The sequence below is a fragment of the Bactrocera dorsalis genome, unplaced genomic scaffold, assembly GCF_023373825.1.
Source record: "Bactrocera dorsalis isolate Fly_Bdor unplaced genomic scaffold, ASM2337382v1 BdCtg071, whole genome shotgun sequence".
Lineage (NCBI taxonomy): Eukaryota > Metazoa > Arthropoda > Insecta > Diptera > Tephritidae > Bactrocera > Bactrocera dorsalis.
The window spans coordinates 12,890-40,558 of record NW_026038122.1 but is presented as its reverse complement, the minus strand read 5'-3'; the positions used below and the strand labels follow the sequence as shown (position 1 = coordinate 40,558).

General features: G+C 38.3%; 3 protein-coding genes across 3 annotated transcripts; 2 read left to right on the top strand and 1 right to left on the bottom strand.

The window, feature by feature from the left end:
- The first annotated feature begins 122 nt into the window (after positions 1 to 122).
- Positions 123 to 26,569, top strand: LOC105222101 (cation-independent mannose-6-phosphate receptor). The gene is made up of 10 exons (XM_049461646.1): positions 123 to 653; positions 4,416 to 4,626; positions 4,686 to 4,840; positions 4,924 to 5,075; positions 5,134 to 5,265; positions 6,612 to 6,753; positions 6,861 to 6,976; positions 9,056 to 9,165; positions 25,729 to 26,174; positions 26,387 to 26,569. The coding sequence occupies exons 1-10, from the start codon at positions 573 to 575 to the stop codon at positions 26,552 to 26,554; spliced, it is 1,713 nt and encodes a 570-aa protein (XP_049317603.1). The 5' UTR covers positions 123 to 572; the 3' UTR covers positions 26,555 to 26,569.
- Positions 2,215 to 4,165, top strand: LOC105222099 (ATP-dependent RNA helicase me31b). Its single transcript, XM_011199286.4, has one exon. The coding sequence runs from the start codon at positions 2,626 to 2,628 to the stop codon at positions 3,997 to 3,999; it is 1,374 nt and encodes a 457-aa protein (XP_011197588.1). The 5' UTR covers positions 2,215 to 2,625; the 3' UTR covers positions 4,000 to 4,165.
- Positions 16,660 to 20,126, bottom strand: LOC115065829 (protein toll-like). Its single transcript, XM_029548636.2, has 2 exons — positions 18,785 to 20,126; positions 16,660 to 18,691 (listed from the first exon to the last, which is right to left on the bottom strand). The coding sequence occupies exons 1-2, from the start codon at positions 20,005 to 20,007 to the stop codon at positions 16,843 to 16,845; spliced, it is 3,072 nt and encodes a 1,023-aa protein (XP_029404496.2). The 5' UTR covers positions 20,008 to 20,126; the 3' UTR covers positions 16,660 to 16,842.
- Positions 26,570 to 27,669: the final 1,100 nt, after the last annotated feature.

The following is a 27,669-nucleotide window of genomic DNA, read 5'->3' as shown; positions in this document are numbered from 1 at the left end:
AGTACATAATAATATACAAGTGTAGCGGTTTCAAATCTGTACTTATGTATGTGTGCATGCGTATTGTACTATTTATTACATTATTTGCATAAAAAGTGCAGTAGACCGGAAAACGTGCTTTGTTTTGCCATCTCTATCGCATTGCATTTTCATTAATTCCTATTGGATTTGTTTGATATGCCGAAGCAGCTGATTTTTAAAGAGCAAAAAATAAAATTGGTTAACTGGCACCAAATAAAGTGTTAATCGTCAGGTGCACGATTTATTAGTGCTTATCGTGAATTTCTATTAGCTGTGATAAGACAAAGATATATTCATAGCATTGAAAAGTTCTAAAGCGTAAAACATAGCAGGTTGTTGCAAGAAATTGATATATTCTATTGACAATAAATTCGTAAGCGTGTACATCTCGCCTATGAGGCGCCAGTAAGTTTGCAACCGGAGAATCGATAAACAGAAAGTGTCATTTCGAAGTTATTAAATCCATAAATACTTATGACGTCGCGGCAGATTCTAAAGTGAATTTCATAATCTTAGCAAAAGTAGTTTCAGATATCATAAACAAAACTGCAATGAATAAGCAAGTGATAACATTTTGCGTGTCGATCTTGATAGTGTTAGACAGTGGTTATGCTGAAAATAATGACCCACTGGTAAGTTTAGATTATATATTATTTAAACAATTTATTGTCGTAAAACAAATGATGTTTTTGTTCATGTTTGCTATTTTGCTCATTTTCTTATCGTTTTGCAAATTTATTTTCTGGTCAATTCGCCATTTATCTCTTTCGCTTTGTTTTCTAAAATGATGCCACCTGTGTACTAGGGAAGTTTACCATAATATGATTTAATAGTTGCTATAAATCCTACACCCTTTTCAGAACCCATATACTCTACTATTGCGAATTGGCTGATATTATAGATGTATACCCTGCCAACCTAATATAGGTTAAACACCCGTTAATTACCCAATAATGCTCTTCTTAGATATTAAATTTTATTTCTGTTCAAGCTTGTATGAGTTTTTAAAAGCCCTATTTATAATTTTAACCGAAACTCTTCTGTATGTATGATCCTATCAAAATTCTTACGCAAAAAATTTCAATAGCCGTGAGTTTCTGGGAACTGTCATATTCCATTATATTATCCATATATGTTTTTCTTATACTTTTTGTGTAAATTTAGCCTTTTTTATGTTGAGATTGCTATATTTTGTTCTTTTCATGTTATCAATAACTAATAGGATACAGTCAAATACTCCTACATACAAAAATATGGAATTAATGCTTGAGTTGGCTTCCCAAATCTGTTAATTTTAACCCTTTTCATAAAAAATTTAGCTTATGGCTTAAATCTTCTTACTCTTATGAAAATGTTAAAAAATAATTAATTATAAAACAAATGAGTTTTATATCCAGCTCAAAAGTTCCTCAATCATAATAAGAAATTTATATGATTTGAGAATAAGACATTATTTTCTTCATTGATTGCGCAATATCCTTGAACCAAAAAAAAATTACCTTTACGTGCTATTTTCAGCTTGTTTTTTTTTTTTTAATTTTTACTATTCGTGTGACAGTGAATTAGGTTTCTAAGTAAAACCAGTAAAAATTTGCAAATTATTTTTGATAAAAACACTTTTGATTTGTACATGGAGCAAAACATCACGAAGTTCTACATGAATAAATAATTACTACAATTCGCACTTGAAATATTCCAGAATATTTAATTTTTTAAGATGACATTATAACTATTAATATCTTATGCATATAATAAGGAATATAACTAATTTAGCAATTTTTTTAAACAACTAATCTTCAAAAAAAATTATATGCATATATATTTTTTGAATAATATAAAATAATCCGTATTAAAAAAATCTTAGTTTTAGTATAGAAATAATGGAAAAACAACGTACATTCCATAATACAAATGCTCTGAATTCTTAGCAATGATTCATATATGCGCAGTATGAACCTAATTTTGGCATACAACCTTGTTTGTGTGTTACAAGATAGCTGTTGTGAATACGGCTATTTGGGAAAGGTATAAAAAAAAACAACAAAGCTGAAAAAATTTGAGCAAGTGGCAACGGTGGGCAGCAAAAATATAGCAACAAAAAGTGTATTGATTCAAAGCAATCAGTTTCGTCCCTCTTCCCCAATTCTACTGCCTGTTTGTAAATTTGCTCTATTCCATGTTTATCTGCGTTCTTTGTGACGTATCTTCTTGTTTTGATTCAAAATGGCGTTGTCTTGTTGAAAATATGTTAACCTAATTAACACAAATATGGCATCTTTAGCGGATTTCGGTGTTTTCCATTGCACATAAATACAACAATGCGAAAATTTAATAGTCATCGTCTTTTTTGCTAACTGTAATTCTTTATAACTGCGCTTTTCCAAAGGATTGACGATATTTTGAAGTTAAGTCTGGCAACATTGTTTGTCTGCATGCGTTTTACATTTTTGACAAGACAATTTGCATTTCTTTATTATCTGCTTGGATAGTATTAGTTTTTGTTCTCTGAAGGCTTTGGTGAAAATCTGGAATCAAGTAATATTTTATAACAGTTACCATTTACCGTTGTCGGAAAAAAGAATTTTACATTAAATTGGAAGAAAAATGATTACAGAAAATACGACGAATATGCATGCAAGTTTGGGGTCAAAGAGTGCGATGAAAGCGCTTCAAATGGTCAAGAATCCGCAAGATGACATGGGATGGAAATCAAAGCTTAAGATTCCGCCAAAAGACAACCGGTTTAAGACGAGTGATGTTACCGATACTCGTGGAAATGAATTTGAAGAATTTTGTTTGAAAAGAGAACTCTTAATGGGTATTTTTGAAAAGGGCTGGGAACGTCCATCACCAATTCAGGAGGCCGCAATACCAATAGCTTTAAGCGGTAAAGATGTATTAGCTAGAGCAAAGAACGGCACTGGTAAAACCGGAGCGTATTGCATTCCCGTTTTGGAGCAGATAGACCCAAGAAAAGATTATATACAAGCCCTGGTGATAGTACCAACACGAGAGCTAGCTTTGCAAACATCGCAAATATGCATTGAACTCGCAAAACATCTAGACATTCGAGTTATGGTTACAACGGGAGGTACGATTCTTAAAGATGACATACTTCGCATATACCAAAAAGTACAGTTAATTATTGCCACTCCCGGACGTATTTTGGATTTAATGGACAAAAAAGTTGCGGATATGTCACATTGCAAAATTCTAGTGTTAGATGAAGCCGATAAATTGCTGTCTCTTGATTTCCAAGGCATGCTGGATCATGTAATTATGAAGTTGCCGAAAGACCCTCAAATTCTACTGTTCTCTGCAACATTTCCGTTAAGCGTAAAAAATTTCATGGAGAAACATTTGAGGGAACCATATGAAATCAATTTGATGGAGGAGCTGACCTTAAAAGGCGTAACGCAGTATTACGCATTCGTTCAAGAACGCCAAAAAGTTCATTGCTTAAATACGCTCTTTTCGAAGCTACAAATTAATCAATCTATTATATTTTGTAATTCCACTCAACGTGTCGAATTGCTGGCGAAGAAAATAACGGAACTTGGTTATTGTTGTTATTATATACATGCTAAAATGGCCCAGGCTCATAGAAATCGTGTGTTTCACGATTTCCGACAAGGCTTGTGCAGAAACCTCGTATGTTCGGATCTTTTTACTAGAGGTATCGACGTGCAAGCTGTAAATGTTGTTATTAATTTTGATTTTCCGAGAATGGCAGAAACCTATTTGCATCGAATTGGCCGTTCTGGACGTTTTGGTCACCTTGGTATTGCAATTAATTTAATAACCTACGAGGATAGATTCGATCTGCACCGAATTGAAAAAGAACTTGGAACCGAAATTAAGCCTATCCCCAAAGTTATCGATCCAGCATTGTATGTTGCCAACGCAGCAGCTACATCTACGGAAACCAATAATGATCTTAATAATTCAGCAAATGAGGAGGGTAATATCAGCAAATGAACGAATATGAGGAACTATTATTTTAAAACTCAACAAACCTAAATACTGAAATACAAAACAATTATAGAGTTTGTCAAATAAATGAAATGAAATGTAATGAAGTTTGGCAAAAAACTGTTTTTTTAAATAAAGAACGTTAGTTCTGCGCAAAAAAACGAAACAAAAATATTTGTATTTGATTTTGATTGATGGAAATAGAAGTGGGTTAAGTGGTTTAAATAAGTTAATATAGTTAAGATAGGACCTTTCACAAAATATGAGTTTGAGTATTTTGTTGGCTTCTAGCACAAAAAGTATGAAAAAGTAAGTACTTAACAAATAATGATTCACAATCAGCTGGCAATCCCAAGGTTTACGCAATTTATATTTTGTAATAAATGGAAGACTGAATTAAAATGCCAATTATGCCGTTTCAGATCTTTTCCACTAATGACTGCGAGTTAACAGAGCCTGTTTATGGGGAGAAATTCAACCTCAAAGCCTTGCACTCCGACATTGCAAAGGTTGTGAAGGGCGGCAAGAACGACACATTCGAGTATAATATTTGTGGCAGCTTGGGCCGGGCATGTAATGGTGATAACAATGCATCTGCTTGCCTTAGGAGAGGCAATCAGGAGTTTGTGCTTGGTAAGCAGCTTCATTTGAAAGAAGAAAATTAATTAAAACATTTTATGTGTATTGTTTAGGCACTCAACACCAATTGAACTATCGGCGGGGCAAAATGTACTTTGAATTTAGCAATGGCGCCAAGTGTGCCAGCGGCGATGGCGAGTTTAAACTGTTTGTGTTCCTTGGCTGTGACTACACACTGGATGCTAAACAATCGAAAGTGACATTATATGTGAGCTGCACTGCAAATAAATATATATTTTATTTCTGTTAACTTTGATGACCTACATTGCATAATTTTGTAATTTTTTGCAGTCCGCCAATGCGTGTAAATTCTATATATCGTTAGAGACACCATATGCCTGTTTGCCTGAACCCGAGACGGTTAAATCGAGTGGTTGCAGTGTGCAGGACCCCGTTACTGGACACAATTATGATCTGCTTGCGTTGAGTGACTTTAACTATAGGTTACAATTAACGAATATAATTTTGAAAATGACCTTTCTAAAATAATTAATATTACAGAACAAGCGATCGACATGGCAATATATTTACGGTGAACATTTGCAAGCCAGTGCTGTATGGCGAGATGGCAATGTGCCCCAAAGCGAGTAGTGTGTGTTTAGTAAAATTAAACTCCACCGACTACAAAAAACGGTTGGTAATCATTTCATAATACAGTGCTCTAATTATCTAATTTTCTTTTAATTATTGTAAAATGCCACTTTTATGTCAAAAGTGTATGAAGATAAATCTTTTTAGAAACATAGACAATCAAAAAAGTTTATGGACATAGATTGCTAACGTGGGTAGAGGCCGGCGCAGAAATTTTCAATTAACTTTAATTGCGCTACAATTACTCTCTTTTTAGAGGTTCAGGGAGTAGCATAAAATAATGTATAATAGGTGCTTAGTTTTTGGAATTAAAAAAATTGTAAGCGTATGATTGGATCTTCAATTCAGGAATTATTTTCAGTTACTTTTTTGTTTTGTCTATTATTAGAGTCAAGGCAATGTACAAATATATTTGCGTTTAGTATTTAAAGGATATCAAAGAGCAAGTGTAGCGTAAGTTCTCATTTCGAAGCGCGAAAAGCTTGATCAGAATAGCTTGTTGTGGATTCAGCGACAGAAAATAAACCATTTTGTTTGACAAATGCTGCTGAGTTGAAGCTACTTGTTTAGATATAAATCCAATTTCGCTCAGTGGAGCATATTGTCGTGGTCCGAGTCGCAAAAACTAAATTATGTTCTGAATAATCAAACAGAGAGCAGCGCTAACTTTGGTTGTACCGAAACTATAACAACCTTCACAGGTATATTTCTTGTAGAATAAAATGCTATAAGATGATCTTTATTTTTTTAACGGCCAGTTTGTATGGATAGTATCTGGCGAATTTCATGAAGATATTTTGTCAAAGTCAAAAGTTTTCTATACAAGAACTTGGTTTCTATCGCTCAGTTTGTATGACAGCTATAGGATATAGTGGTCTGATATCGTAGATTGTTGGATAGACAGCTACTAACATACTTCGTGGCAAACTTAATATACCCTGTTTAGGGTATAAAAATGCATTTGCTGTGGATGTCCATAACATGTTAACATAAGAAATTATATACATATGTATGTATACGTACATATATTGCAGCTGATTGATTTTTTTCTATAAAGCCGCGTATGCGATAAATTTTCTACGCATCATTCTGATCGACTTTGCCTAATAGACTATGGGTCTAAAACCGTTTTCGAGCCAACGATTTTTAAGGCGAAGTTTAAAAAATCCGTTGTATGGGAGATAGCGATATAGTTGTCCGATCTGCCCGATTCCGAGAATATCAAACGTATTGCTTATTCGTTTACATCCATAGTCTCTTAGGCAAACTTGTTCGGAATGATACGTGGAACATTTCCCGCATACGCGATTTTTCCGATTTTTTGTCTCCCGATAAATCGACCCGCTCTAATGTACATGTGTACTACATGTTTCCCTACTTTGTTTTAGGTTTGTTGACTATGGCACCGTGCAGCCCAATCCTATATTAGAAAATGGCAATTTGCTCATGCGCCTGCCATCCCCAACACCTTATAATGCGACACATAATTACTCCTCAACAATACACTTCATATGTGATAATGAGATAAAGGTAAAGAGCTAAGTGAATAACGTATGTATATTAACCCACCGGGTGCTCAAGAATAGCTTACACTTATTTTATATGAATTGCTGTATCATTGAATTTTTCGTTTACAGAGTTCTCAATTGTCATTTATTGGCGCCAAAGAAAACGTGTATGACTTTTCGTTTACCACGCCTTTGGCCTGTAATAACAATCCACCATGCACCACGATAACCCATGGCAATGAAGTGTAAGTAATCTTTACTTTTATAAATTTTTTCTGGGTCTCATTACCAGGAAGGAATGTGCTGAATTTCGGTTTATATAAAATGCTTAATTTTATTAATAAAAAATTATGTATTGAGTCGAAAGTAAGTTTTTCAATGATAAAAGGATTTAAAAATTAATTTATAGCAATGTAGCTTATGACTGAAATTCAATTCCCATAACGCTTCTTCATTACCGGAATTGGCGCGGTTATATACGGTCAAGGGCTGTAGTTTCGGAGATCTAACCTGTTGTTGTTGTTGTTTTAACGGTTAGCTAATCCCCGTTAGGATGGTAAGGGTTGTTTGTGTTGTCGTCGAGATCATCTAACGGTAGGCCCAAGAAACGTGCTGTTTCGACGGGATCGGACCAAAGGGAAGAGGGTGTTAGATGGGTGGGGTTTGTGGGGCATGCAAAGAGGTGGCCAGTGTCATGCGGAGACTCGTTGCATGCAGGACATACATTAGGTATGTCGGGGTCGATTCTGGATAAGTAGGAGTTTAACCTGCTACAATATCCAGAACGAAGTTGCGCTAGGGTCACTCGCGTTTCTCGCGGCAACTGGAGCTCTTCGTCTGCAATAGGTGGTGGTTTGACTCCAAGAACGCCATTCACGGGAAGGGAGTCGGTGAAGGTGTTGATGGCTCCACTGTGAATGGCGGTCAGTGCCTGTCGAAAGTTAGTTGCGTCCGAAGTCTGGTCGGCGTACTGTGCAATGTCGTCGACATAGTCGAGGAATGACCTCTTGATGCTCCTGGGAGGCGGTTCCGCTCCAAGCAGATGGCTGCAGGGGTGATTCCTACGGAAACAACCAAGCAGGAACTGCCTGGAGAGGAGTTGATTATGCTCCTTTACAGGAAGCATGCGCGTCTCACTATGGAGGTGTTCAACGGGAGACATCAAGAGGTATCCCGTCGTGGTCCGGAGTGCTGTATTTTGACAGGTCTGAAGTTTCCTCATCTGCGTACCACTGCATCCAGGCGACCATATCGGTGCTGCGTAGTTGAGGACCGGCCGGCTGATTGCCTTGTAAGTTGCCAACAACGTTTCTTTGTCTTTTCCCCATGTGCTGCCGGCTAGCGACTTGAGGATTTTGTTGCGGCTCGGTACCTTGGCGATAATCGCGGTCGTATGGGGAGAGAAGGAGCATAGACTATCGAAGGTTACGCCTAAAATCTTAGGGTTATTGACAGTCGGAATTTTGACGCCATCGACTGCAATATTAAGTTCAAGTCTATACTCCTTCGTCCAGTTTGTGAATATAGTCGCTGTGGATTTGGTGGGTGAAAGTTGGAGGTTTCGTGCAGTGAGGAAACGAGAAAGGTCGGAGAGGTAGCTGTTTACTTTCGAACACATGCCATCTATTCCATTGCCCGACGTCAATATCGTGCAGTCATCTGCGTACGAGGTTATGGAGACCCCTTCTGGTGGTTGAGGAAGTTTCGAGATATAGAAATTAAACAGTAACGGGGAGAGGACACCACCCTGCGGAACCCCCTGTTTAATTCTTCTAAGTTTAGATGTTTCACCTCGAAATAGTACGGATGACTGACGACCGTTCAGATAGTTCATGGTCCACCTTTTAAGCCCTGGAGGGAGAGTGGTTTTTTCAATGTCCTGCAGTAGCGTTGTGTGGTTGACCGTGTCAAAAGCTTTTGACAGGCCCAACGCTACGAGGATCGTTCTTTCGCAGGGTGGTTTCTGGTTGAGGCCACGAACTATCTGGGCGTTTATGACGCTAAGTGCTGTGGTGGTGCTGTGCACTTTGCGGAAACCATGCTGGTGGCTGGCTAGGCTCAGGTGGTGAGTGAAGGTCGGGAGTAACAAGGTCTCAAGTGTCTTCACTACTGGGGAGAGGAGAGTTATCTAACCTAGTTTGGACCGGTAAGTTTCAGATTGAGACTAAAATTGAAATCAAATTATTGAGATTTTGAAAATTTGATCCATCCGAAATTCAGTACAATCCTTTATAGTATGCTCACATATACTAGAAATACAAAATAATAACTCTATTTTATTGATTTAATTTCATGATTCTGATTGTTGTGGTTTAAACGCACAGTTTGGATATGCGATCGCTGCAGGGTAAGACATACGAGTTGTCAATGCCTTTAAAAAATTATACGTTTGGCATCTGTTCGAATGCGGGTCAGCCGTGCTTGTCAAATGATGGTGAGTTGTTGGATATTTGTTTTGACACATATTCATAATAATGTAAAAATCTATGCACAGAATTTTGCTATTTTGGACTTTTGGATATTTTTCATAACATTCAGATTTTAGGATGTGTTTTGTGTTGTTTGAAAGGCTTGCAGTGAAATAATAAAATTTCTTCAAAATGATCAGCAGTTGTCGAAACAACAAATATCTCTTGATAAAGGGCGCCTCATTATGTGCCATTTTAGTTAGAAGTCTTTGAAGGTACTTCTTGATTGGCGTAGACACCGCTTAAGCGGTTATAGCCGAGAAAAGGAAAGGAGTCTTAAATCCATTTTTATCTGAGTTTTTTGTATGTAAGCATATATTTTTTAAAGAATTGTATGAATTACTGGTTCAAAGTCAGATTAAAATCCAAGTTCATATTAAAATAAATAAATAAATAATAAAGTCCAGTTGCGTTCCCTTTACGTATACCCGACTGTTGTGGGAACGTACAAATATGTCACAATTTTATCTGAATGTGTAGCTGCATTTATGTACATACATAGACCGATAAAAATAATCTATAAAGACATATTTACTTATTTATGTTCAAAAGTGTGTTCTCCTTCCCCTCCTTAATTTTGTTATACACAATTGTTGGGTGGAAAAGTCAAACTACCCCTGTTTAGAAAAATTTTCCCTTCCTGCTGCTCAATCACATACATACATACATATGTATGCACATTTTTTTTCTGTGCACAAGTAAAACTATCTATAATAAGGTAAGTTAAAGCAGCTTATCGCGTTTTTTTGTTTTTGTTAAAAGCGCATGCATTCTTACATCCTTTGCAGGGAAATAAACTAGTTACCAACTACCCCAGAAACAACTAGTTCGAATATTTTTCTTATACTAGAGGCAGTTATGTTTTATATAGTGAACTGTTCAATGGACCGATTTTCGTAGAAAATATGTACACACATAGTTAAATCAGTCTCTCTCCTCTCTTTCTATTTGAAAATGGACAAAACAATTGGTTATGTTATAGAACAAATCAAGGTCTTCAAAATATTGAACCTCAGTAAAAATTTGGTTAAAATTTTCCAGATATAATATTTCGAACGAATATACTTTTTATTTTACGAACTACTTCGCTTTTAGTACGGAAGTCTTCTTCATTATTGGCGTAGACCGGTTATAGCCGAGTTTACAACAGGCCGCCAGCCGTTTTTCCATTAATCTTCCGACCATAAATCTTCCGCAGAACTTTTCTCTCGAAAACTCGTTTGATGACGGGAGATATGTATTTCGTCTTGCCCTTGTTCAATACCAGACCCATTTGCTTCGCTTCTTTATCTAATCTGGGGGAAAGTAGAACTAACGGCGCGATTGTTAAAGCCAATGATATTAATACTATCGGCGTACGCCAGCAGTTGTACACTCTTATACTTTCTCTATTCAGATCTGCAGTTCGGTTCTTATCCAAGATATGGCGCATGGTGAATATCTCGTCAGGTGTTGATTTTCCAGGCCTGAAATCACACTGAAAAGGCCTAGCTACGGTGGGATTTTATCATTCACACAGTCGGGCAATGCAACGTCTGCTTCAAAATCATCGATTGTGGAATCGGATTCGTCATCTTCAGGTGTTTTTTTCCATAATTCCAGAATGTTCTGATTGACTCAACTCATTTGGGGATGTTTCATCATGTAGTTTACCGACCGTTGTGCCAAAGATACCGGGCAGCTCTGATAGGTGCGCTCTAAGCGCTCATAGCAGACATCTTTGAACACATAGTCCTTCGTTTTCGTCGGGACGTGGGCGCAAATCAGCAGTGTATTGAAGAACTTCGCTTTGATGCGGATTATGGCTAGACTTTAATCCAGCAGGATGAATGCCAGGACTCGGCGACAGAGTCTCTCTCCCACCACGCATACCAACCGAATTTGCGCTCCTTTATATGGCCACTGTAATAATCTGTCGCATTTCTTGCATAGCAGTGATGTCAGCCTTTACCTTTAGGAGAACATCAACCAGCTGGGCAGCGGTATTATCCCAATTTAGGAAACGAATATACCAGATGCACGCCCATAAATCGTAATCCTTGATACGTTTGCCGTAGTCGTCATCGAAAGAAGGGGTATTTTTTTACGTGGCGAGTCCTAAACCTTGCTCAAAACTTTGGGAAGAGATGTTTCGCCTTTACTTTACACTTTAGCTCGCTTTCAAACGAATGTTCTTTGGCTACCCAAGGGATACTTGGTCTGGGACCGGAAGGAGTGAGCCGCTTGAGGCATACATACATATGTATCTAAAAGAATCGTTTCTAGTCACTTTCAAGTGAATGGCGCTCAGAGCACTTTCCTCACTTGCGTGAAATTCTACACATGGCTCTATCAATCGGAATTCAGTTAGTGTTATATCGTATTAGTTTGATGTTGCGAATTCTTTTGAGGCCATATATAGCATATATTGTAGATAGTATGTGTTTGCTCGTATGTTATGGTATTTTGCACGTATTTACATTCAATTCTAGATACCACTCTACAATGTACATTTTCATAAGCTACCATAATCGCCTTCTGACCACTTTCTGGTCATCAATATCACTTCGACGAGCACTTCAACCCATTGAAGTAGAAAAATGAGCTTACACAGTGCCACTTTAAAATATGCAACTATTCGGATAGTTGCCAAAAAATGTACGAAATTCAGGCACATAGATACATACATGCATACGAATATGGGTATATATGTATGTATGCATAGGTTGGTGTGAAGGTATCTGTATCAATAAGGTATATGTGGGTGCTTATAGTGGAATAATGATTTGACTTATTTTTATGGCTTTTTACTTGACTTGGAAACGCGACACAAATCGTGGCACTTCGCATACGGTAATAGGCATTTCAAAACTGGGTGAAAATATACCTATAATTATAAATATATTTTAACGAGCGTGCACAAAACGATCTAATTTGAAATTGCTGCTTATGCTAATTAACGCCTAGAAACGCTAATTTTTTAACGTTATTTGCTCTGCTCATAAACTATTACTTGAAGTATTCAAGTGGTGTTACATTTCAAGTTCAATTAGCTAGCAAGATGATAAATTTAGTCTATAAACATATGTTAATGAACACTATACTACCTGATCAAATTTGAACCGGACTAACAACAAAAAAAGAATTGAAGCATCATCGGGTAATCAGTCCCAAAAGTATGTAATGTGATTTCTAATTTTTGCGAAGATAAATGGGTCATTGGAATTTTTTATAACGGTTGATCCAAGTAGAGGTAATTAATTCAATAGCAACGAAAAAGCAACCTCGAAAAAAATTCTAGAAAAAGTCTAAGCGGCTATTTTTCACACTATGTACATATAACTATATATTTCTAACGCTGATTTCTATTTGTTTTGCTTACAAACATTTAAATTTTCCGTTTTTAGCCAGTGCTCCGCACGCCATTGAACATAACTCCGAGCATTGAACATGTTGCGACCGGAAAGCGTCGCATACAATCGCATTTCCGTTGTTGATACATTGTTGCTGCCCTCGGGCCACCATTGGCGCTCGATTCATTGCATATGGAACATACACACTCAGTTGTCGGAGCACAAAGCAGCTAACCGCAAGTTAGAATATCGAGCGCTTGAGCAGCTGGTTGCCTCCGGTCCACTGGCTGATGGCGGTCACTTTGAATAGACTCAGTCGAATGTTTCCGCTCGCTGTCGATTGTTCCTTCTTTAAACGCGTTTGCCGGCACTATTGTGCCGTTATTTATAGTCGCACAGCTATTTGTTTGTTTACTCTTGTTGTTGTTGTTTTTTTTTGGTGCATAAATGCCGCCAGCGCTCTTTCACGCGTATCGATAATGTTTTTACACATGCTTTTTCAACGCTATTTAAGCATTGTTGCATGGACAACGCTTCTGCAAATAGACATCCATGCGTGAGTTATTTTATATTCGCATTTTGTGTATTGGCGCTGTATTATTTGTGCTAGGCTCTTCGGTATACAACTTTTCGTCGGCGGCATTCATCAGCAATTGTTTGTATTCCATATCCCGTTACAGCGTTGCCATGATTGTCATATTCACGCTGTCTGCTGTCGTAAATGTTGGCTTTGTCAGTTCACGCGATGCTGGTTGTTGTAATTTCTTTCATTGGATTTCATGCGGATGGGATGGGCAATCGCTATTTGGTGTTGTTAATTGTTAATTGAGGACACGTTTCAACAAATTCGCATTTCGTACGCGTTTGATGGCAGATAAATGCAATAAACATAGATGAATGCCATCATTACAATATATATCAATGTTTTGTGCTTGTAATGTCATTAGGCTGGTGCATATTTTTCTGGGAAATTTTTATTAAAGGTGACTGAGTTAAAAAGTGTCTCTTAGTGTTGTCAAATTAATAAAGAATATTATTTTTTCATTCTTTTTCACTTCTGTTCAATTATCATATAATCAAATTTGACCCGGACTGCCAAGGGATACATTTTTATAGCAGCGACATTCGGTATATTGTTGGATAGTTTAAACGTCATATTCATAAACTCACGTCTTGCCAGCAATTATCTCTTTTCTGACCTCTACACGGTTGTTGTTGCAGGCCTTTTGGTAAGAGTCTAGCATGACATTTCATACCCAAAACTTTAACCATGTTGACACACTTAATACCCCAAACATTAACTTAATACCCAAAATATTAACCATGTTGACACACTTACTACCCGGAACTTTAACCATGTTGTCACACTTAATACCCGCAACATTAACTTAATACCCAAAATGTTAATCATGTTGACACACTTACTGCCCAAAACTTTAACCATGTTGACACACTTACTACCCAAAACTTTAACCATGTTGACACACTTACTACCCGGAACTTTAACAATGTTGACACACTTACTACCCAAAATTTTAACCATGTTGACACACTTACTACCCAAAACTTTAACCATGTTGACACACTTACTACCTAAAACTTTAACCATGTTGACACTGTTGACACAATTACTGCCCAAAACTTTAACCATGTTGACACACTTAATACCCAAAATTTTAACCATGTTACCACATTAAATACCCAAAACATTAACCAAGTTTGACACACTTTCTACCCAAAACATTAACCATGTTGACACACTTAATACCCCAAACATTAACTTAATACCCTAAATGTTAACCATGTTGACACACTTACTACCCAAAACTTTAACTATGTTGACACACTTACTACCCAAAACTTTAACTATGTTGAAACACTTAATACCCAAAATTTTAAACTTTAACCATGTTGACACATTTTCTACCCAAAACATTAAATTGAAAACAAAGATTGCAACAACACTTCGGTCACACCCTAATTTACATGTACATATGATTGTACATACATGTATGTATGTATAAGTATAAGTACATATATACATATGTAAATAAATAAATATATGTGCTTATGTATATAAAAGCAAATTTATGAGTCTGGGCGCATCTGCGGAGCGACAGCTGAATTTATTACCATTTTGTTGCCTGTCAACACATAAATCTCGTCAATTGCACTTGGTTTTGATTTAAAGCAAATATAAATATGTGAAGATTCGAATTTGAAACATGCATTTACATACTTAATTTGTAATTTCTATGCTGTAAATTTGTCGTAGGTGTGATTATCTAACCGGATTTGCCGCCTTAGCAGAGAGCGATTGAGAATTGCTTATAAGCGCTTTAAAATCCCGTTATTTATTTTCAATTACTTCGCAATTGTAGCTTTTTGAATTCATTAAATATTTGCCATTTCAGCTGCGACCGCGCATATCGTACCTAAATAAGAATACAGTACTCAGGTTGGAAGTTAGCATACACTACAAAAGAATTGAGATAACGAATTTTGTAAAATTCTTGAATCAAGGTGAAAAGCCAGCAACTCAATTCGTTTGTTTTTATAACCCTTCATCCGCTATATGCACATGTTTACCAATTTTCATTTTCAATTCATTTTCCCCACTCGTTACTCCATTTTTTCATTGCCTCATGTCGCTTGCGGTGCCACCGGGGCGTATGAGCAACCAATAGTTTGCCAATTTCCATGCAATCAATCGCATTTGTCAATTGGCCTCGTTCGTTACTTTCGATTGATTCGACTGACTTGACTTGCTTGACGCTTGTTTTATCGCAGCATAAAAAAATCTACTTTTATTTCATGTTTCTTGCTTCCCAGTGTGTGTGTGTGTATGTACTTGTATTTTTCTACAGCACAAACCACTTTCAAACGAAATTACAATTTCAATGGCATTTGCATACATTTGTAATTGATTCCGAATTCTTATTTACACTGCATTCAGTTGGTTTCACTGTCTTCATCAACAGACTGCCATGTTGAGATTTTAATGTAAGAACATTTATTTTGGCTCAAGAAACTTTTACGAATCAATAGATTCTATTTTTGGAAGGAATGTTATATATGTTACATTAATTCTTTAACCGCCAATACATAAAGCATATATATAAGGTCTTTATATTTCCTTCTCGTTTCGTCTGAAAAAATCATCCAGGCTAGTTAAGGTTAGGTGGTAGGTTGGACTTAATCACGCAAAAGGTGGTTTCCAGATAAATAGGTCTGATAACGCACCCTTTGAGACACCTACAAACTCATAAAAATGAGTCACCAGATCCTCATAGATCGACGAAGTGTTTTTAGCAAAAATTTGTTAAGCGGGCGGGTTAGCTGAAGAGGTGTGCATCGAGATATTTCAATCTCAAACTGGAAAAAGCTGAACAATAGAGCAGAAAGTGACAAAATTCGTCCAACGAAATATTTATACGCTTTGTTATGAGCAAGTAGTTCAGAGGACCTCTTGCGGTTCATACTGAACCAGAAGGATCTCGCAACCGCAAGAGTTCCAGGAAGGTAGCTGCAGCGCTAGAGTCCAAGAGGACAGCGAAGAAATTTTAGTAAGGCTCCCTGACTGGCTTTGCAGTTTCGAAATCGCTGTGACTCGTTACCCAAACAAGCCGAAGAAGCTTTGCTAACGACATAATGCACACTTAGACCAGCTTTGAGTCCTGCTCTGCTATCGGAGTTAATGTCCAGATTTCTGAAGGAAGCTCCATGTCACTGCTAACTTGATAGAAGCCATCTCTGCAAGACATACATTAGTCTGGTAGCCTGAAGCTAGAATTGATAAAGAGCTCTAGACAGAAGAGTCCACCTCCTACCGTCTCTGCAAAGTTCAATACATCCATTAAAAAGCTCATTACTTTTCTCTTCTATTATTCTCATTAATATTTTTCTCTCCAACTCTTTCGCCGACCCACAAATCTGTCGTATGAAGAAAGCTTCCGTGATGTAGTTATCCAGATTAAAAGCAATTGAATCGAAGTAGAGCACAAATTCACCATCTCCACTTTGGACCCTTCATACAACCAGAGAATGTTTGAAGGCGTTTGAAGGATCCAGTATTTTTGCTACTTAGTTAGGTGGAAATAGTATACTATTAGACAAAGACTATAGAAAAAGAAATTTTTTCTTGCCGCAAAGGTGGCTTAATTTTATATATTTTTTTATAAATTAGTAATTTTATAAAGTATCAATATTACATCGAAATTTTGTCTGCCAATCCTTAACGACTACAGCCTTCAGCTGTACATATCACATCCAACAGGAACGCTCGGCTATTTCATATTGGCTCGCTACACTCTAGGCCATACATATCTCCAACTTAGACATTTCTTTTTCCAACTTTTCGATACATGTGTTTTGCGGCAAAACAGCGCGCAGTTTCTTCCAGAAGTTGACATCTCCCCATGTTAAGTAGGTGCTCGCTCGAAGGCACATCTTCAGTTCAGTATCCAAGCTCTCAAAGTCGTCGATTTCGCCATAGATTATGATTATCAAGCGGTTTTGTATTGAGCTCAACGCAGTTTTATGCGCCAAGCGGAATTCCGTGTCGGTCCACACGGTTTTAATGAAATTCTGCGATAACACCACAATGGTACGCTGCGATTCATTTACCGAACGCACCAGGTGCCGTGTGAAACAATCGCCGACGATCCAGTCACGTCTGGGCAAACACAAGCGATATTGTATCGGACCATTTTCCAGCTCGGGCTTCAGGTGTTCAATAATGTAGTGTTCATCCAGCGGCGCATAAGAGACAAAAGCGTCGTAATATTTGTCGTCATCCTCCGTTTTGACATCGAAACACCTACACATTCCATTTCCATATTTGCGACAAACTATAGTGCAAAGGCCCATCGTCAATATACTGATCGCGATTGTCAGACCAATTATGAAGAACCAATCCAGTTTGGCTGGACATATTTGACCAACGCTAATATCGCGGAATCTTAAGCTGCTCGTTAAATTCGACGACTTAACCACGCAGCTCAAGTGTTGCATGTCGTGTTCGGCGAATTTGCGTCGGACCGCCGCACTTTGTGCGAACTCCAACAACGGTTTTACCTCGCAGTCACAAGTCCACGGATTTTGTGTAAGGAAAACAGCTTGCATATTAGTGCTGCTGTTGAGGAAGTTCAATACACCGGCGCTCAAGTTTTCCAATAGATTGTGGCGTACATCCAAAAACTCTAAATTCTTTGGTAGATTGTCCAAATTGAGTTCCTGCAGCTGATTATCGGCAGCATGTAACGCCACAACATCGATATAACCGGGAGTAACGTTAAGTGGCAGGCCCTCCAGTCTATTATGCGACACGATCAGTTCAATGCCCTTCAATATGGGCACGGTAGGTAGCAATGGAATTCGTGTGAGGTCGCTATAGGAGCAGTTAATGATCAACATCAAATCGACGGGACGTACCAAGCACTCACAACCTTGCGGACACAACTTCTCTTGCGAGTTGTGATCATCCAGTGGACATACGAGCTCCATGTAGCTAAGATCGATTATTTCTTTCTCCTTCAATGCTGGCGGTCCTTCGCAATGCAAATTGTTGGTTAAGATTTCAAATTTGTTCGCCACATTTTCGTTCAACTCGCCGAATATGAATTGGAGGAAGTGTAAGAGTACGCAGTCGCAGTGCAGTGGGTTGTCGTTAAGGTCAAAAAGTATGGTATGTGCGTCGGCGTGTAGTTCCATGTTGCTGATGCCATTGAAATTGATTTCCTCTATGAGATTGTGTGACAGGTTAACATGCTTAACATGTTTGCTCAGGAAACGCAGATCACGATCAGAGAACAAGTTAATGTTGTTGTAACTGAGGTCGAGTTTGCGCAGTTCGAGCAGTTGTGTTCGCCAATCCTTATGCAGGTACATTATTGAGTTATTACGCAAGTTGAGTTCGCGCAGTTTAAACAGAAAACGGAAAGGTGAGGTGGTGTCAAACGCGAAGTCTTCGTCCAAGGAATCCAGCGATGTTGTATCCAGTGACGTGGTATCTAGCGGATCGGCGAAATCGATCTCGTTATTTGCCAGGTTGAGAAATCTAAGGTTTGCCGTGTCGCGGAAAGCGTCAAAGCTGATGCTGACCAAGTTATTGCTATCGAGTTGCAGCAGCTCCAGATTCACCAAAGGTTTAAAAAGTTCACTGAAAGTATAAAAAAGGTTTGATTGATATTAGTACTCGATATATTTTTGGTTTCAGATATTTTTTCTGTAAATATTTGTTGAGTTGACCTACCTTGATATTTCGACGAGCTGATTGTGTGATAGCCTGAGTTCGATGAGATTCGTTGTAAAACCGAACAGCGTATCTGGCAAGTTTTCCAAACGATTATTGGACAAATCCAGATCATAGAGATTGTGCTGATACTTGAAAAAGTGCTCTGGTAATGTTTTCAGCATATTATTTTTCATCGTGAGATTTGTCAATTTAGTGGCGTTGGCGAACAAATCTGCCGGTACCTGCTCCAAGCCACATATCAAACGAACTTCTTCGAGAAAAGTCAAATTCGCGAATAGTGCCGGTGGCAAGGTTTTCAACTGTACTTTGTTGTTTACGAGCCTGAATTCCGTAAGGTGCTTGTTCTTTGCAAATAGTCTACTAGGCAGTTCACGTATTTTATTCATATTTAGATCCAAGCTCCGTAAACTGCCGAGAAACGAAAAGACATCATGCTCAAAGGTTTCGATTTCGTTCGAACTGAGATCCAAAAGCACCAGCTGCTCTGCACCGCGGAACGCTTCCTTCGTTAGTGTACGCAGACGATTGCTCCACAAATTCAAGTGTTGCAACTTCTGCTGATTCTTAAATACACCTGCGGGCAAGCGCTCCAAAAAGTTGTGTCCCAAATCCAGATATGTCAAATTTGGCAGCGGTTCCAGCAAACTCTCGCTCAGCGTCAAATTGTTTGAGCGCAAATCCAGCCATACGAGGCTTTTTAGGTTCTGGAAGAGATTGCTCGGCAAACATTTTTGCGATTTCACGCTTAATCTCAAATGCTGCAATTTCTCCAGACCGCTTAGGTGTTGTTGTGTAACATTGCCGCTGGATTCGTCGATTGCATACGCGAAATAGTTGACTCTTTCGATGCCCAGTTGCGTAAACAATTTGGCTATCGGCTGTTCATCATTTGGCAGTGGACATTGCTTGATTTGCATGATTTTGGTGTAACCGATTTTCAACTTTGGCAAAATCTCATAGTCTTCGGGTGCAATGTCCTCACACTCGATCTTCACATTCTTGCCTGGCCCGATGCGTAGGTTAAATTTGCCATTCGTCTCGGCTGATGCGCACTCGATTTCGGAATGCGCAAGTTCTGAGGTGCACTGACAGTTCGTGTCGGCGCTTAGCGTTTTACAGTTCTCCGACGTGAAAACGGCGTCGATCCGTGGCAACTGCGTGGCAAACATAAGTAGTAGCAGTCTTATGTAAAAACACTGAAACATTTTGAAATTGTTCATAATACTGAATCACTTCCGTATTTTTTGCGCTTTCTATGAAGTCCGTAAGTCTCTGCGTAGATAGTAGTGCTATCAATGCAAAAAGTTTTTCAACTGACTTGAGCATTTTTTGCTCTCCGCTTTTATACTTTTCTAGCGATCCTGCCGCCATGCAGGTAAAAGGTGCTGCTCTATGTGCTGTAGCTGTGTATGCATGGTTGGGTTAATCCGCGGGAAATTCCGCCTGCTTAAATCACCGTCTACCTGTACGGCTGCCGCATTCTGCCTAAAAAGGTATTTTCGCAATTTTCCCTTTGTTTTGGGAATTTCTAAGAACGTAGTAACGTTACGTAGTTAAACAAATGAAAGTAACAATAAATACTTGTCATTTAATATCTTTTTAGCTTCTGAGTTTTGTTCGCCCTATGTTCTTTTGTCCTAAATAATATCAACTGAAATACACAAAAAGAGTTTTTGTGTGGGGTTCTCGAAATCTCTCTTTGAAAAAATATGCTTTAAGTCAGAGGAAAAATTGTTAACAATACTATACCATTTATTCGGACACGCCTTTCGATTTTGTCTAATTTTAATATGAATGGAGTATATTCAAAGTTTTTTTTTTATTTTTATGAAATATTGTCAATTTTGGATTTTAATCTTTCATATAAGTTTTATTGAAGGACAAATTTCACGATTTTGATCAAACGTGATTTTTAGAACGGTTTTCGATTTACGAAACATTTTTTCTTGGAAAAATCTGTTCGCCCATTACAAATTATATAGATTGTATTGCAACAAAATAAAATAAAAGAAATTAAATTTATTACAAGTTCGGGTGCAAGCGACAATTTTATACACTAGTAATCTAATGTCGATCACTAATTTTAACTACCGAATAACACAAATCGGTTGACAAAATATGTATTATAGCTTAAGGGGGTATTCTACTCTAGAAATCAAATTTTGGGCAGTTTTTTGAATATTATTAAAAAAAAAAAACCAAAAATATTTTTACCATCCATTTTTTATGGGGTTTTTATTACAGAAAAAAAAAATTTACAAAAAAATATTAAAAATTAAAATAATTAGAGGGGGGAGAGACAGATGTAAAAAAAAATGGCGCATCCTGGTGACATTGATCCTGACTCTCCTGGTGGTCTGAAAAAAAATTAAAAGAAATTCTTAATCAGTAAGGATGCTGTTATAGTCCTTACCTCAGGGAACACGAACATTTTTTTTTTGAAAAATAGCCCCTGGCTGAAAATAAAAATAATTTTTTAAGCTTTTTTTTAGAAATTCTTGAATTTTTTTTAAAATATTAAAAACAAAGGATTAAGGATTGTATAAAGATAAAGGATTATATAAAGAAGGTTCACACAAAATTTCAAGTAAATCGGTTGTATAGAACTTGGAATAATGCCGTGGTACGTGTGGAAAAAAGTAGTTTCGAGAAAAACGCGTTTAAAAAAGTAACTGTTGCTCTTAAAATAATTTTAATTTTTAAAAATCCTTTGGAGGATATGTTTTTAAGGGTCTAAACTTTAAATATATGAAAAAAAAAAAATTTCAAAAAAATTAAGAGGTTACATGGATTTCCTTGGCTTAAAGAGAGTCTTTTCCCAACAATTTTTCTCATATAAAAAACCAAATATTTTATTATTAGAATTTTTTATTGTTACAAACAAATTTTTGGAAAAATAATATTTTAAACTCGGCCATTGCGACGCCATTTCCGGTGATCCCTCAAAAAAAAAAATGGGAGTTTTGAGGAAAACGCGTCTAAAGACGGCACACTTAGCCTACCTACCCTCGAGCGCACAAGTTCTCAAGGTCTGAACTTGAAAATTTAGGAGAATATTCTAAAGGTGTTGTAGAATTTAATAAGACAATAAAAAATCGATTCTTTGAAAACCGATTTCCCACTACTTTGTATTATTATTACGATGATGTATTATTACTACTGATGAGTCTTGGATCCTAGAAACAGACAATCAAACATCCGCATATGGCAAAGGTGAGTCTATATCGTGCCGTAACCACCGTATTCGCCTGATTTAGCTCCATGTGACTTCTGGCTATTCAGCTAACTCAAACGACCGCTCCGTGGAGACCGTTTTGAATCAATTGAAGACAAGGTGAATCGCTACGCGCATTGAAGGCTATTCCTTTAACAACTGTTTCGAGAATTGGAAAAAACGTTGACACAAGTATATTGCGATCAAGTAGGATTACTTTGAGAAGAGCGACATAGATTTTTAAGAATAAATTAAGAATTGTGAACAAAATTTTACTTATTTTTGCTCATGGTAGTATTCTACATAAAGTAGTAGAATTTCGTAACTTGAATAACGAAAATTCATTATACAGGAGGCCTAAGATAGTTTGGTAGTTAGACTGATTTGAGCCATTCTCGGTAATCAATGGCACATATCTCCAAGATTATACGTTCCTTTATTGTTGCTAAGATTTTCTTTTCTATATACCGGTTTAAAGCCAAGTGGAATATCCGGGATTGGGGGCTAGGGGAATTAGTGAACCGATTTTTGACACCATTGTTCATTTTGATTTCAAAAAATTTATATTTTTTTTTTTAATTTGTGGCCACGACAGTGGTCTGGTTTTTAGCATATGCAAAACTGGCCTCCTTAGAATGCCAAGCGAAAGTTGTACTAATTTTTACCAAGTAATTTTACAATCAAAATTCGATGAACAACACTATTATACTCTCTGCAATATATTGCGTAAGTATAAAAGTAGTTTTTCCCAAATTCAAATAACGGGTGATTTTTTTGAGGTTAGGATTTTCATGCATTAGTATTTGACAGATCACGTGGGATTTCAGACATGGTGTCAAAGAGAAAGATGCTCAGTATGCTTTGACATTTCATCATGAATAGACTTACTAACGAGCAACGCTTGCAAATCATTGAATTTTATTACCAAAATCAGTGTTCGGTTCGAAATGTGTTTTATCGACAAATTTTGTTCAGCGATGAGGCTCATTTCTGGTTGAATGGCTACGTAAATAAGCAAAATTGCCGCATTTGGGGTGAAGAGCAACCAGAAGCCGTTCAAGAACTGCCCATGCATCCCGAAAAATGCACTGTTTGGTGTGGTTTGTACGCTGGTGGAATCATTGGACCGTATTTTTTCAAAGATGCTGTTGGACGCAACGTTACGGTGAATGGCGATCGCTATCGTTCGATGCTAACAAACTTTTTGTTGCCAAAAATGGAAGAACTGAACTTGGTTGACATGTGGTTTCAACAAGATGGCGCTACATGCCACACAGCTCGCGATTCTATGGCCATTTTGAGGGAAAACTTCGGACAACAATTCATCTCAAGAAATGGACCCGTAAGTTGGCCACCAAGATCATGCGATTTAACGCCTTTAGACTATTTTTTGTGGGGCTACGTCAAGTCTAAAGTCTACAGAAATAAGCCAGCAACTATTCCAGCTTTGGAAGACAACATTTCCGAAGAAATTCGGGCTATTCCGGCCGAAATGCTCGAAAAAGTTGCCCAAAATTGGACTTTCCGAATGGACCACCTAAGACGCAGCCGCGGTCAACATTTAAATGAAATTATCTTCAAAAAGTAAATGTCATGAACCAATCTAACGTTTCAAATAAAGAACCGATGAGATTTTGCAAATTTTATGCGTTTTTTTTTTTTAAAAAGTTATCAAGCTCTTAAAAAATCACCCTTTAAATCCAATATTTTTTTGGCATTACTTAAATTCAATTTCATTACCATATCCGGCGTAACCAACTCCATTACATGGAAAACGAATTCAATTACACTCTCTACTGTTCGAGTGCGGAGTTGCAAACTCGTTCATTCAGACGTAACAAGCCACTCTATACTTGCCACATTCACACCGTTCAAATACCCACAGCCATCAGTTTCACCCTAAATCGACAAGCTAGCCATCTAGGCGAAACCATTTAGGCAGCCTTTCAGTCGATCGACCCCCCAAAGCACTGCACACCGTCGCTGCAGCCATCATAACAAGCCTCGCCATGAGCCGCTCTCTAAATCTAACAAATCCACATTGTCATTTATCAATTTAGTTGACAGTCAATTTCTTTTCGATTCCGCAACATCACTCGAATTGATTTAGTCGCCTTTGCATGCAACCGCCACCCAATAGAGAAATCCACTGGTTCACTTTCCGTACTGTATACGAGTATATGGTAATGTCTGCAAGTGAAAAGATTTTCTGCAATTGAAACGGAACATTTTTTCATTTCTTCCTGCGGGGTTTATACTGCTACGAGTGCTTGTAAGTTTGTGGAGCTGCGTGTTCAACAGCGACACACTTCAAGCGCGGTGCCTCGTGAGATGAGCCTGCTGCTGAGGGGTTATGTTGCAGATGGGTGGCTTAACCAGCAGTTGGTGTCGGCTAGACTGCCAGCACTCAATCAAAATCAAGCAATTGAAATAAATTGAGTGTTGTCTGTGCTGGCGACTGTTGGGAGGTATTAGGTGGATGACAGCCAGGCGCACGAAGCTAGGTTTTGATGTATGCCTATTGTGTGTTTGGCTATTTGCATGCTGGCAATGGGCATGAAAACGAAGTAAAATTTGCTGGGAAACTCGTGTGCTAAATTTGAGCACACCATATTTGACATATTTTACAAGGAATTTAATAAAGAGTTACATTTGTTCTTGCAACTGGAGAATCGTTTATATGCAAGTAAAATTCTTGGAGAGAATCGATAAGAAAGCTCTAACGCATTTATTGAAAGTTTTCATACAAACGACTGTACTCTGAAATCAAAGGCTGCTAGGTGTTGTTAGGTGCACCCCTTCTAGACTTGATCTTCATACAGCGTGCTGTACCATTCAGGTTAAGAAGGGTATTGAGTGTGTTATTGCTGTGGAATGATTGGATTTGCGATGATGATACGGAGAGAAAGGGATATATAGGAAGCAAGAGGCTTCTAGATGATAGGGCCAGGTGTGGCAAGACCATCGGGACGATAGTCCTCACGGTCGAGTGACTTACGAGTACATTCGGGACGTTGGACGTTCGTGAGGGCAACCCAGACTTCAGATTCTGTTTGAGTCTGGTTTTCCTGCTTACGGGGAATGGGCCTCTGAACGCATTTTTGCATTAGAGGCACCTATCTGATAGGACGAGTTATTTTTGTGGGACGAGGGTAGAGGACTGGATGCATGTAATTGCAGAATTGCCGATGTACTCGGACAGTAGGGAACTGGAGATTAGCTGGACGTTTAGATGTTAGCGGTATATTCTCCACTCCAGACTCCACAAACGTTCGTTTCCAGAGCAGCATTTAAGCTGAAGTGGTAGTAGTTTCGGCTACCAGGTCTGAGACTTAATTCTGGTGCCACGGGGAGCAGGAGTCCTTTCGCTCAAACCTGCTTTTGTGGACTGCCCCTCGGGGAGTATCGTGGTGGTTGTGGTAAAAACCCGAATACGGGAAGAACTAACACAGTTCCCTACGTCAAGCGCACCGGTTGTTGTACTCTGAAAAGTCCTTTCATATGAATTAAAGTTTTTGCTGTATGGATTTATCAAAACTTGAATATTGGTGAATCGAATACGCCACTGGTATAAAAACTTTTTTTTGTGCTTTCATATTTAAAATTTTAGACGAGAGAAGAAAGAGCTCTAACATAGTTAGTAGAAAAAGAAAGTTTAATAAATAATCATTACTTCTGTTTTTAATTTCTTAAAATATTAAATTCTCATTATTGTGTACCCCTATAGGCTCTTGCCTCGTCGAGAATCAGCAAACCACCAGTATGGGCCGAAGCAATTCACAACTACGTTCCGATCGTTCCGGCTCACCGTATTTGCTGTACACGGATGGAGCACTTTGTGATGGGCAAAACAAGTGGTCGACGAGAATTGAGTTTGTCTGCGCCAACAATGCGACCAAAGACAATGGGACGGCGAACGGTAACGGCGACAGCAATGCATTGGGTCCGAAAATAATCGAAAATAAAAATTGCCAACTACTAATTCACTTTCAAACACCATTGGCTTGTCATGAGCAGATTGCTTGCAAAGTCAAAGTCTATGTTGAGCATTCGGAGGACGGCACCGGTGAGGAGGTGGTCGATTTAACGCCATTGATTAGTGTAACGGACAACTATGAAGCCGAAATTAATAAAGCATCGATAACGGAACAACAAGTGCCTAAATCGACCAAGGTGAGACCGACCATCGAACACTTTGACTGCCACTGTGGGTGTGCTTGTAGTTGACGCGGCTGCAGCAGAAGTTCATTGTCAAATAATGTCTGCACAAATCCAACCATCAGCACACCAGCACACACCAGCGCAGTTGAACATTTCATTTTCATTCCAACAAATTTTTAATATCTATCTGCAAACATATCTACACATTTGTTCTTGCTTTTCAGTTTTTCCTCAATGTCTGCCGTCCGTTGGTGCCGAAATTCGGCTTGGGTTGCCCGGGTGGCTCGGCAGCCTGCATGGCTAAGGTGGATTCGTCGTCGGCGACACCGGAGGAGGAGAAGGTGAGCTTACGTGCATTAAAGTATTTTTCAAAATTTCACTTCCAAATTTAGTGGAACGTAAACAAGTTGGGTCGTTGCTGCTGTTGTTATTGTTGTTGTTCAAAGCTTTCGCCTTTGGCGTGCTTGCAACTTGCATATTGAAGCATCCTTGGGAATTCCTTGTGGGAATTAATTAAAAACGACACCACTACAATTTGCTATTGCGCTCCATTGTGCCATGTCGTACCGCCTGTACTGCCCTGCTTCGCTCCCCACTGCTGTGCACTGCTTTGCTCTGCGCTGCTGTTGATGAGTGAGCCGTTGTAGTGCTGCATTTTTAATTTGTGCCTCGGTTTCCTCCCTACCGTTATAACGAGCTCTATGCACTTGTGTGCTGTATGTATGTCTGTGTGTGTGTGAGTGTGCATGAACCTGCTTATTTCTTCTGTGAGATTGTCATTTTAATTATGCAATCACTTATGAAATCGTTGAGCTTGTCAACCAGTGGTTGCAGTCAATAATAATATGGGCAAATACAATGTACAACATCGTCAACAACAGCAACAACACGAGACGGCAATCGAACAAGTTGGTTTTCAATTTGTGCTGGCAAAGTGATTAGGATTTTAAAATTCACAATCAGCAACAGCTGGAGAAAATGAAGATGCGTCTACAGTGTTTGTTCGACAAATTGGGGAAGGTTGGAATGAGGTGGTCCTGCTTCAGGTAGCAAAATATAATTTTAGCAATGCTCAGTCTACAATGAAATGCTAGTTGTTTTAATGTAGGTTGCCTCTCACAGGTTTATAGTTGTATTATACTGTGAGTGTATTTTTGAGTTAAATGAAATTTCACGAAATGACATGTCGGTCAAGGAAATAATAAACTGATATAAACAGATAATTTGGAGCTTTTGAGGGGTCACTGCAATTGTATTGTTCCATGATCTACTCTTGAACCCGATGGTAAAACTTGTCACTTAGTAGTCAGTCAATGTAAAGGGGTCCTGTTGTTGTGATGGTTATCTAATACTCCTACCACCCTAGGATGAGATAAGTTTTCATCTAGGTCATCCAACGGTAGGTCCAGAAAATGTGCTATTTCGACGGTGTCGGACCATAGGGAGAGGGATGTCAGATGTATAGGGTTAGCTGGGCATGTAAAAAGCTGGTTATAGGCATGCGAAC